The following is a 13,198-nucleotide window of genomic DNA, read 5'->3' on the forward strand; positions in this document are numbered from 1 at the left end:
AGAATTTGTCCTTATTACATGAGATTAATTTGTCGCGCATATGACGTAATAATATTCTATAATCAAAGTCCTACTATAATTGATTAATATATAATTAAAATTGGCTATATCTTCCACGTTATTGAAAGTAATTCGGTCCAGTGGCTCTAGGTGACATGCACAGTTTGAGGGCAAATTGATAACAATCCACTGATGTTCTGTTATGTTCAAATATGTTAGTGTTTTTAGTGCATACATTATAATCCAGCGTTCTTTTAAATAGTTTTTTAAAGTATCATATTACTTTTGTTTTTGTGGGGGCAATTATGCTTTTCCTTTTAATAATCATCAAATAACGTACCTAATATCCTTGTCAAAGTTAAGATTAAGAGGTTTAATTATCTTGACAGTTTTCAGATTATAGCCTTGAACAGATATATTCAATGTTTCATTGTACCAGAAGATTGTTTCCTTGTGGTGCTGGTTTAATCCAATAAATTGAGCAGTGAACTGTGCATAAACTAACATGCACATTTGATTTTGTGATCAAAGGGATCTTATTTTTAATCCAAGGCTTGCTTTAGAGGAGAGAGTTTATAAAATGAAGCAGCTGTGTTGGTGGATTCTTTTGTGGTGTAGGAAAAGACTTGCAATAAACTATAAGCCTGAACTTTTTTATGAAAGTCTGTTTGAGTACTGGAAACATTTTATTAACCTTCACAAATGTGTTCTGCGAATAATTAATTACATGCAAATAATTAGATGACAAAAAATTGTCAATATGTCGGCATGGACACCTTGGATTGGGGTGTAAAGCTTAGATATGTAAATGTATTTATTTAGCTTTTTAGCCTTAGGAGCACAGCTGTGCAGACTAAACACTTATTGCCTTGGCGCTGAGTGTGCGTGTGCACACACACTTGTGCATGTTTATGTTTCAGTTTCAAGACTGCAGTGTGTTTCTCTGGAAGTGTTATTCCTACGTGAGTGTGTTGACTGACTCAGAATTGTATTTTCCCGCATATTGTGTCCATCTGTTGTTATGAAATCAGTGCGTCTTAAGGATCAGACCGCATGTGTCCGTTCTGTAACACATTTGGAACTTTATAAAGGAAAGTTTAGAGAAATCAGCCAAAACTGTGAAGAAATGTTCTGCCAGTGGACCAAGCTCAGGAATGCGTGAGACAGATTTAGGAGACTGAATGTCAGCAGGTTGGCATGTTAATGACATGCAAGACTTAAGTCCACTCAAATGAGGGCACTGAAAAATGAAGGTGGGCCAGACATGGACGTTTAGGGAACTTTTCACCTTCTGTAGCATGTGGTTCCATCATTGAGTTCGACAAAATGGATTATGCATGGAAATGGACCATTACACAACTGGGTTGGAATCTGTTATTGTGAGGCATATAGTACTTCTATTAAAAGCAGTGTTGTACCTTTGTCGAACTAATAAACATGCTGAAAACCAATCAATTCACAAATCCCTCTTATGAATGGAGTTGTTTTCCTCAGACTGGCTTTTTCATCTTTTACATCCACATTTCTCACATCCAGCAAATAAAAAAAAAAAAAAAAAGGATCACAGAGGCAAATATTTTGGGGTTTCACTGAGGAGGAAAAAGAGGTCCCAAATATTTTCCATGAGCCGTTATTCCACTTTGTATGACCTTTTTTCCAGACTCGCATCCATCTGCCGTTCTGTGGTCTCTGATTTCAGATTAGTGGAAAGAGGAGACGCAGACCCTCATAGGATCCAGTGCTCTCTTAAGAGACAATAAGGAAAATTTGATGTTTAAGCCACTTTCATGGTGAAACAAGCTCTTTTTTAATATGTGCAGCAATACTGAGTGACAACAGAAGTGGTATTATGATGTTGAAAAATAGCATATTAAAGTGAATTGAGAACAGACTTTGTTTTTTTGAAGAGAAAAACATCCGGTTACAGTTTATTTGTTCTTGGCGGGGGAGCGACAGTTTAATCTGTCTGTCCAAGTATAAATGACATGACACAATACGTAATCAAATATTTGAAAGAAGGACATCAGTTGAGGAAGTGCCTGAATACATGTCATGTGCCACATATAACTTTCAGAGAATGTTGCAGGATGAAGCCAAGGAACAATCACATTATCTAGGTCTGTTAGTACCACTTCGCAAAATACAAACTGGTACAATTTCAGACTAAAGTAGTTACATGAAATTTAAAATGGAATGATAAATCAGTGTTTTAGTCTGAATGAAATAGCGCTTTTAAATTGCATGTAAATGTAGTGGTTAGTAGTAGTGTTGGGCAATTTACTCAAAATAAGTAACCACTACAAAATACTAATTACTTCTCTAAAATATAATCAGATTACTGATTACTTAGTCTAAAAAGTAATCACATTACTAAATGTTTTACTTAAGTTACTTTCTAAATCACTTTTCGTGATTTTTGGTTTTCCGCTCAAATTAAAAATTCCTCATTCATTGTCGCACACCGTTCAGCTGTCATAGAAATGCTACCTGATGCACATATGAATTCATATTTAAATGTATTGTTCATAGGGCTGCAACAACTAATCGATAAAATCAATAATTATCAATAATGGAAATCATCGACAACAAATTTCATTATCGATTAGTTGGATATTTGCAGTAAGCACGGAGAAGCCCCGTCAGTGACGTCACTTCACAGCCCAGTTAAAGATGTGTTGCATTATGAAACTCGTTTGAAAAACAACGGAGACAAGTTGTAGCGGAAAAAACACGACCCAAGTTGTGCAGCGCATGAGAGCACTTTATGAACACTTCAAAGAAGATCATAATAATCATACAGATTAATGTGGAGCGGTTGCTGCATCAGGTGCGTTTACAGAGTGATTGTGCTGTTTGATGCACAAGAGTTGTTTCTCTCCAGCGTGTCACTTACATTTTACTGCTATTTTCTCTGTTTTATAATGTAAACATATTTTGAATTCAAAATCAGCCGCTTATTTCTCCAAATTGTTTGTTCTTACAACAAGCAAGTCTCCGTTATACTTTAATGAGCGAGCGAGCGTGCGCATCCGCGTCAGTCAAACTGATTGCAATGGATAAAGGGAGCGCAGTCTTTTTGGTGAAACTGTCGAACATCATACCACGATTTCAGTTTCAATGTAATCAACTGTGCAGCTTTAATGGATATCAGACTGAAGTCTCAGCAGTCAATGTGTGCTGGTTTTTAAAGTGTTTTCTCCTGCTCATTTAAGCGCATGTAATAATCTTTTCAGCACAAGAGTGAATTTGCACAGGGTTTACAGATGATTGTACTATATTAAACAGTATATAATGCTGAATATAATGTATAATAATGCTAAGGGTCCTGATAATGCCACATCATGTAATATCTGATTTCACTAATAAATGTATAAAATGGCAAACATTATTTTACTGGATAAACATAAATTTTTTTAAAAAAATAATAGTTTAGAAGCATGTAATCAGTGAAAATACTATTTTAAAAACTATAATATTAAAATACTTAAATGTATATAATCAGTGACAGCGTACAAGTATACTGTATCTAACATAATTATGTATTTTTTCAGCTGGGCAGAATTATTAACATTTCTATTCTGATGTCAATATTGCCCCCTGCTGGGCTGATTTTTTGTTCTACTCCATCTGCAATGGATCATTTTACTCTTTAATGATGAGCATTTTTCGTTAAGCTTTACAAGTAAAGGAACGGTTTTGCATATGTCCTGAAAGTAATAATAATAAATGAAAACAACTTCTGATGGTCCAGGCTTTGTTAAAAATTTTGTGAGAGTATAGAATCGTTAATTCAGTAATGTAAAGCAAACTAAATCCTTACGCCCTTTATCATTTCAGTTTTTTGAAAAATCATATTTTAACAAAACACAGGAAACAAAAGTACATGTGTATCCGATTAATCGTAGAAATAATCGAAGATTAATCGATTATCAAAATAATCGTTAGTTGCAGCCCTAATTGTACATATTCCTTTGGCACAAGTAATGTACTTAAAAGTAATTTCTTTAATTAAAAGTCAGTAAATAAACTGATTACAAGATCATAGTCAAAACATTTTGACACAAAAGTAATTAGATTACAGTAACTAATTACTTTGTAATTGGAAACACCCAACACTGGTTACGAGTAATTATGTTCCTATTCCCAGTGCCGGTCCTAAGCTTTTGGGGGCCCTCTGCAAAACTTTGTGTGGGGACCCCCATCAGTGTGTTCGCAATCCCCAAAACAAACCCCCAACCCCTTAAGTCTTTCTCACAGAGCAGTTTTGCTGTTAAAAAAAATACAACATACAGTGATTTAATTTCAAGGAACATTAGAATTTATTACTTTTTATACTGACCAACAGTATAGTCAAATTTCAATAAATAAAAGGAAAAGGAACATAAAGGCAGTCCTGCAGGGTCAGTTGGCAGGGAACTTGCTAGCTCTACATTATCGGCATCTTGAAATTGTCCCTAAAGGCAGATAAAAAAAAACACTTTGTTTTTTCATTTAAAATGACCTAACACAGTGCAAAGTAATGATATCAGCTAAGTTCAGAGTGTATATCTATAAAACTATTTATAAACTATATGAACTAAAACATAAAATGGATCAAACTAAATAAATCAATGAACACAAGCAAATTAATGAACACTGAAAGACAGATAAAAACATGAAAATGGCAGTAAGACAAATTCTCAATGAAATGTTTATTTTTATTTTTTTTATTGACTACTAAATGCTCGCCAAAAATAACGCTGTAGTGTCATACAGTTTTCTAAAAACTTATAGCACACATATATGAGAATTTCAACGTTAAATTAGATTCGGACTGCAAAATGTACAGGAAAACATGAAAGATTTTCAAAGCTTGCATGATTGAACAGGCATGTGCTTCTTTATTACATTCTAAAACACGTCACATTTTAATTTTGCATGCTTTGTGTACTCCTGACACAAATTAAGAAATGACTGTATATGTGGCATTTTTGCCATAAAATAGTGGTCTAATATTGAAGCTGGAGACCTAATAATAATGTAAACATTAAATAAGAATTTAAAATATGATTAATTTACATACCTTCTTCTTGCTCTCTTATTTCTGTTCCTGGCATGTTTTTCTCCTATTTTCTGCTGACAGACAGAAAGCTTTGCTTGTCTTATTAGTCAGTTGTTGTTGTTTTTTTCACAAAGAAAAAAGGTCAATCCATTAAAAAATTATATAGTATTGCAGGGTGAATTTTCCTAAATTGAAGGGCTACAAATGCAATACATTGTTTTTTCTGGTCGCTGTGAAAATTTCGCTCAGAATATGCCTTAAAGTGTTGTATGTAATTTCTGCAACACTAACTGGAATTGCAAAAACAGTTTTGAACAAGCATGCCCCACGTCAACCATTATTTGGACAAACTGGTAGTCCTGCTGTCACAATCTCACACCCATTGATGGATTGCTAAAGTTGGAAAGCAACATTGAGCAAAGTTAAAAGCTGAGAGCTACAAAAGAGAAAAGTTGAAAGCTGCAAATGGCTTTCTTATAGTTGTCTCTGCACATTAAACTGGGATAGGAGAAATTATTTTAACATCAAGAAAACTACATCACTAAGTTTAGACCTTGGTATCTTTACTGCATTGGGTTTCAATGGACAGTGTGTTTTAGAGGGAGACCAACTAACACACATGGTGTTGTTATGTGAACTCATCTCTGGTCTTTCTCAGGTTGATGTGTGTTTATATTCCTCTTTCTGCAGGTTACACACTCTGTCTGGGTAAATCCTATATCTTTCGTTTTAACCATCCAGAAGAGGCAAACCGAATGAAAAGCATGTTGCCTCAGAAGAGTCCAGTTTCTCCACTGGTGTACAGCACAGGTAGATGTTACCTTCTCTCTTATTTCCTCTTCTATCAACTTAAACTACCAACACTGTCATCCTTTATTCATACTCTTCACCTCTTTAAAGGTATGGTAGACCTAAAAATGAAAATTCACCCTCATGTTGTTCCAAACCTGTATGACTTTCTTCTGTTGAACACAAAAAGAGATGTTAGGCAGAATGTTAGCCTCAGCTGCCGTTCACTTTCATTGCACGGGAAAAAAATCATCATCTTGTGCTCTACGGAAGACAGAAAGTTATACAGGTTTGGAATGATATGAGGTTGTGTGAATAATGACAGAATTAAAATTTTTGGGTGAACTATCACTTTAACTATTCATCTTTTGCTCTTTGATGCCTCTAAACCCCTCAGGAACTGAAACCATTGATCTTTTCTAAACACACACACGGCCCATATCACATCACAACAAGCCAGTTTAACCTCCATGGAGGCTCCTCTTCTGTCCGTGTGTGTAATAAATGTTTTCAGTCATGCATCACAGTTTTCTCTTGCAATAGAATCCTCTAAACCTTTAATGTAGCAAAACACTTTTTATGGGTGCTAAACGTCTATTTTACATACACTGGTGGCCAAAAGTTTGGAATAATGTACAGATTTTGCTCTTATGGAAAGAAATTGGTACTTTTATTCACCAAAGTGGCATTCAGCTGATCACAGTGTATAGTCAGGACATTAATAACCTATCTGTTGTCCAATGTCTGTGTTTCTTTACCCACTCTAACATTTTCTTTTTGTTTTTCTGTTTCAAAAGTGGCTTTTTCTTTGCAATTCTTCACATAAGGTCTGCACCCCAGAGTCTTTTCTTTACTGTTGTACATGAAACTGGTGTTGAGCGGGTAGAATTCAATGAAGCTCTCAGCTGAGGACATGTGAGGCATCTATTTCTCAAACTAAAGACTCTGATGTACTTATCCTCTTGTTTAGTTGTACATCTGGGCCTTCCACATCTCTTTCTGTCCTTGTTAGAGCCAGTTGTCCTTTGTCTTTGAAGACTGTAGTGTACACCTTTTGTATGAAATATTCAGTTTTTTGGTAATTTCAAGCATTGTATAGCCTTCATTCCTCAAAACAATGATTGACTGATGAGTTTCTAGAGAAAGCAGTTTTTTTGTTTTTTTTTTGCCATTTTTGACCTAATATTTTTTTTTTTCTCCCATTTTCTCCCCAATTTGGAATGCCCAATTCCCAATGCGCTCTAAGTCCTCGTGGTGGCGTAGTGACTCGCCTCAATCCAGGTGGCGGAGGACGAATCTCAGTTGCCTCCGCGTCTGAGACAGTCAATCCGCGCATTTTATCCCGTGGCTTATTGAGCGCGTTACTGCGGAGACATAGCGTGTGTGGAGGCTTCACGCTATTCTCCGGCATCCACGCACAACTCACCACACGCCCCACTTAGAGCGAGAACCACATTATAGTGACCTCGAGGAGGTTACCCCATGTGACTCTACCTTCCCTAGCAACCGGGCCAATTTGGTTGCTTAGGAGACCTGGCTGGAGTCACTCAGCATGCCCTGGATTCGAACTTGCGACTCCAGGGGTGGTAGTCAGTGTCTTTACTTGCTGAGAGACCCCCATTTTTGACCTAATATTAATCTTAAGACATGCCAGTCTATTACATACTGTGGCAAATCAAAAACAAACACAAAAACAATGTTAAGCTTCATTTAATGAACCAAATGGCTTTCAACTGTGTTTGATATAATGGCAAGTGATTTTCTAGAACCAAATTAGCAATTTAGCATGATTACTCAAGGATAAGGTGTTGGAGTGATGGCTTCTGGAAATGGGGCCTGTCTAGATTTGATCAAAAATGACTTTTTTCAAATAGTGATGGTGCTGTTTTTTTACATCAGTAATGTCCTGACTATACTTTGTGATCAGTTGAATGCCACTTTGGTGAATTAAAGTACCAATTTCCTTCTGAAACAGCTAAATCTATACATTATTCCAATCTTTTGGCCGCCAGTGTACATAGTCTTGCAAAGGTATACTCTTCAAAACAAACACAGACACAGGGAGCCAGCCAGTCTTGTGGATCTATACACAGAAGAGGCTTGGATTCTCCTGCTGATTGATTGAGGGCTTTGAGTGAGGTGTAGAGAATGTGACATAAATCATTACCACCTCCTCTCTTTCTCTGTGTCTCTAGCTCTCTCACTGTGTTGCTAGACAGCGGGGAAGAGACTTCACATAAACAAATGTGAACCCACTCACACAGAGTGCATGGTACATAGCAAACCTGGGAAACACACACACACAGGCACACATTCTAAAGGCCTCACTATTACCATGCTGGTATTGTAAAGTAAAGTTTAACCCTTATGTTGCTGTCTTGTTGATTTATAGTGGTGAGGTACAGCCTTAAAGGGATAGTTCACCCTAAAATGAAAGTTTTGTAATTATTCTCTCACCCTCTAAACCCATATGCTTTTTTTTTCTTTGGAAAAAAAAAAATCCTTCACAGCTCATCCAGTCAATGACAGTTCATAGTAACCACGACTGTGAAGCTCTGAAAAGGACAAAACACCATTAAAGTATTATAAAAGACTTGGGCGCTATATTCCAGCTCTTCTGAAGCCATACAATAGCTGTGTGTGAGAAACCGACAGAAATTGAAGTTGTTATTCACGGATAATCTTTCCCTCTGATCGCAATCTGACTTGAAAAATAATGAGATTAATTACTTAATTTTGGTCTTTTGCTCATACACAACTATTATATGGCTTCAGAAGACTTTGGAAGATAGTACACAAATCCTAAGCTATGAAATCATATACTGCTATTATGATACTAATGAGGAGTTTGACGGTCATGGACACTATGAACTCTCTGTGTATGTAAAAAGCTGCATAAAGTTTCCTAAAAAATATTACTATTGTGTTCCATGGAAAAAGTAAAAGCATACAGGTTTGGAACGACATGAGGGGTAAGTTAATACTGACAGAATTTTCATTTTTGGTGAACTATCCCTTTAACAATGTGGAATGTACATGGCAAGGCTTGTGGTTTGCTCTCAGTTAGCAGTGGTGGGTACCTACTGACTGTGGTCCGAGGAGGCACAAACCACAAACTGTCAACAGGGTGTTGGACGCCCCAAGGTGCGAGGGCAACGAAGGCTATCCCATCTGGTCCGAACCGACAGAAGGTCTACTGTGGCACAAGTCACAGAAATTTGTTATGATGTTTATGGGAGGAATGTGTCACAACACAGTGTATTGCACCCTGCTGCGTATGGGGCAGCGTAGCCGCAGACCCGTCAGAGTGTCAATAATGACCCCTGTCCACCGTCGAAAGCGCATACAATGGGCACGTGAGTGTCGGAACTGGACCTTGGAGCAGTGGAAGGAGGTCGTCTGGTCTGATGAGTCCTGTTTTCTTTTACATCACGTGGATGGCCGTATACGTGTGCGACATTTACCTGGGGATGTGTGATGCTCTGGGCAATGTTCTGCTGGGAAACCCTGGGTCCGGCCATTCATGTGGATGTCAATTTGACACGTGCCACCTACCTAAACATCATTGCAGACCAGGTACACCCATTCATGGCAATGATATTCCCTGATGGCAGTGGCCTCTTTCAGCAGCATAATGTGCCCTGCCACACTGCTCACATTGTTCGAGAATGGTTTGAGAAACATGATGAAGAGTTCAAGGTGTTGCCCTTGTCTCCAAATTTCCCTGATCTCAATCCGATTGAGCATCTGTGGGATGTGCTGGACCAACAAGTCCGATGCATGGCGGCTCCACCTCACAACTTACAGGACTTGAAGGATCTGCTGCTAATGTCTTTGTGCCAGATACCACAGGACAACTTCAGGGGTCTTGTAGAGTCCATGCCTCGGTGGATCTACGCTGTTTTTGGTGGCACGTGGAGGACCAACTGCATATTAGGCTGATGGTCCTAATGTTTTGGCTTATCAGTGTACACCAGCATGCATGAATTTCTTTTGGTAGCTGTAAAATGTAAAGCTTAATGGATAGCCAAAACCTCCCCATGTATGGTCAAAGAGTGTGTATGTGTGATCTTGCAAGCCTTTCCTTCAACTGCGTCATCCTTGTGATATATCTCTCAGTTTCTGCTCTATTTCCTTCTGTACCTTTATGTGAGAAATTCTTCTAAGATTTAAGTTCAACTCCAGCCAGATGCACACACTCACTCGCACACCTTTAAGTGATAAAGGTATTTTCTTGCATGCTTTGGTTTATGTGTTTTATGAGCATTCATGTCAGTCATCTGAAGGGGGATTTCTTTGATATGTATTCTCTTGGCACGTGGTGAAGTGAAGCTTACGCCTCATCCATCCATATAATGGAGAGACAGAAAGCAGATGAAAAGTGTGTGTGTATAAGTATTTAGCTATAGTTGGGTGACAAAAAAAGTGTGCTAAAACTGACAAAACCTCCCCTTGGGAACATAAGGCAGGATCACAAATTGATGGGGGCCAGGGGCAAAAATTCCACCGAATAAACAAAAATTCCCCCAAAATTCAAGATGTGGAGACAAAGAATCCCCCATAATGAATTCTCTGTTTTTGTTCATATCATCTGATGTGTTTTATTATAGGCCTAGTAAAATATAACATCATACATCTATAAATATAGAGTTGATTCTGGTTTAATTTTATAGGTAACAATCTAATACTAAGATTGACAATGTATTTTAATGAATTAAATTTGGCTTAAATATGGTTAGACAAAAATATGCCCTCAAAGGTAAAAATGCCACTGAAAATTAATTTCAGGGGGCTAATATTGTTCTGTAATAAAATAAAGTTAATATCTGACCCTGATTCAAGGACATCTTCAGTTGGAGTGTTAATATATATATAATATATTGAATTTGTTTTTTTTTTTCAAAAAATTATATTTCCTTTTAGTGGAACATTTGTAGTTACTTAATAGTATTATAATTGGCTTTATAAAAAAATAGACAAAAGCTATGTTATACCCCATTTATACAGCTAAGCAAACTTAAGTATATTTTTATATTTAGGGTGTTTTTGCAACTTTTGTACTCCCTGGCTCACCCAATAGTGCACTAAATGATTTTGTATTTAATTTTTTTCCTTACTTTCGCACTTTAGTCTGTTTCTATTTTTAAAAATGTCTTAACTTGACCAGGTTTGTGTTCAGGTTCAGTTTGAGCTGTAGAGCATGTTGAATAGACAGAATTCAGGCAGACACCTGACCATAATTTATTGATCCCTGAGAAGAAAATCACTGTCTTTTTGTTCCAGGTTATTTCAGGTTGGATGAGTCTCAGGTATAGCAGCCAGAGCTCAAAGTACTCCTGCAAATAATTAAAGCAATTTCACAAGCTAACAGGGGCCAAGTAGACGGTTATATAACTCCTTGTAACAACTGTCTCATACTTTTAATAGTCTGACCTTTTCAAAGACAAAACTACTAGTATTAAACTCAAAACATATTCTGTCTCATTTGTTCTTCTGAAAATGGGTATTGCTTTTTGTTTTTTTATTCTTAGATTATCTGAAGTTCAGCAGTGACTTTAGTCACTGTCTGGGTGGAACCAGCTCTAGAGGGATGCGCTCTGTATCTGAACTGCGGGATTTGATGGACACTTTACAGAAAAAGAAACAGGCACTGGAGAACAGCTTGCGAGCCAATGGCGACTCTAGCCCCTCCTACTTCAGCATGACACAGTCTCCGCCCACCACACCAAGTTTGCTGTCACCCCTCACCACCTCCTCCCCAATACAGTCCTATCAGGAACAAGCCAGGCGATTGTACAGCTCAGAACGGCCGCCACTTTCAAACAAAGTTCCTGCCCATTCATCCAACAGTATGCCTCCCTCCCCTCGCTGTTTCGACCCCGTCGAGCGTGAAATGTCCCTTCCTTACTCACGACCCATGTCTCGTAACCAATCTCAGGATAGTCTGCTCCTCTCCACGTCGGACAGTCGGCATGTAGCGACCTCCAGCTCTTCGCTGTCAATGTGGAATGGATCCACCACCAGTGCAGCCGATTCCCATCCCCCAACTACAGGTGGTGAAAGTGGGGCAGCCAGCATGCCGTCAAGCCCCCATCTGGCTCGCAGATTCCATGCCTCAGGCACAGGGCGTAACGGTGGGCTCGAGCCCACTCCCCGGCAAAGGAAGTACTCCGCTGGGTCGCTTACCGGTATGAGCTCACACAGTCGCTCCCTGCCACGCCTCTATCGACCTGCCGACAACCAGTTCACCCTCCCCCCAACCTATCGATCTCCTGATGGCCAACCTCCTCGCACGACTGCCATCCTTGAGCCCAACCACCCGAATGGGCACTCCAAAGTGGTCTCCATTTCCCTTTCCACCAAACCTGGTACCAAGCTCACGGCGTCCCCTCCGGATGTCACCATGACATCAGGAGAAGCCACCAGTCCTCGCCAGGCCAAGAAGGTTAGTCTAACCTCTACCAGCTCCTACTCGGAACTGGATCAGCAAGGTCTAGATGGTTCCTCCCAAGTTTTGGAGATTGGACTTGGGGAGAGGAGGCAGTCATTTGGGAAGGCAGGGCTGGGTCCGCAAGGTGGCTTCAGGGAGAGGAAGGGCAGTATCAGCTCTCTCAGCGGAAAAGTAGAACTTCAAGACTACCATATGAGACAGAGGGATGAAAGACTGCGGGAACAGGAGGTGGAGAGATTGGTAAGAGACTATTTTGTTACTTAATATTTTTGGGTTGATTTATTGCTTTAAAGTCAACATGAAATCAACCCTATTTAATTAATTCATGTTCCTGGTACGCATAAGCAAATGGCTATTTAGGCATCGTTTTAGGCTAACCGTTGTAGGTAATGCTGCCTTACCTAAAATCTTGCCAATAGTTAATGCGGTAATATAATACCGGTTATCATTATTGTAATAAAGGTTATGACAATAATAACAAATAACAATAGATTTGAAAGAAGCATTACCATTGATAGCAGTCAAAAAGCCTTCTCAAAGGTGGATGTCATTGGTGTTTCAGGAGGGGAGTAGTCCACTACAATCCACTGCAAACTGCAGACAATTAGGTCTGGCTCCAATCTGGAATGGAAAGCCCATTTTCACAATTCAATTAATTCCAGATTGAAAATTTGTCATAATTTACTCCTCCTCATGTCGTTCCAAACTTGTATGACTTTTCAATGAGTTTCAACAAGTTATTGTGCAAACATGTTTGACACTTTGAGTGAGCTTCACTCATGCACTCATTAAAACGCAGGGGGCATTGAGATTTTCATTTTAAAATGACTTGGGCTTTGGTGAGAAACAACCCAAAATGTATCTTTTTTTCTTCAGAAGACCTGGAATATGACGCACGAGTCGCATAAACTACTTTT

At 38.6% G+C, this 13,198-nt stretch overlaps 1 protein-coding gene across 8 annotated transcripts in view; it reads left to right on the forward strand.

Moving 5' to 3' along the window:
* The window catches only part of phldb2b (pleckstrin homology-like domain, family B, member 2b), a 79,040-nt gene that overhangs the window by 21,547 nt on the left and 44,295 nt on the right, over window positions 1-13,198 (forward strand). For all 8 annotated transcript variants that reach the window (XM_051681873.1, XM_051681876.1, XM_051681878.1 and 5 more), the window contains 2 exons: window positions 5,732-5,851; window positions 11,362-12,521. In XM_051681873.1, the coding sequence (XP_051537833.1) occupies window positions 5,732-5,851; window positions 11,362-12,521 (1,280 nt within the window). The remainder of the gene's footprint in view (window positions 1-5,731; window positions 5,852-11,361; window positions 12,522-13,198) is intronic.

The sequence above is a fragment of the Myxocyprinus asiaticus genome, chromosome 41 (assembly GCF_019703515.2).
Source record: "Myxocyprinus asiaticus isolate MX2 ecotype Aquarium Trade chromosome 41, UBuf_Myxa_2, whole genome shotgun sequence".
Lineage (NCBI taxonomy): Eukaryota > Metazoa > Chordata > Actinopteri > Cypriniformes > Catostomidae > Myxocyprinus > Myxocyprinus asiaticus.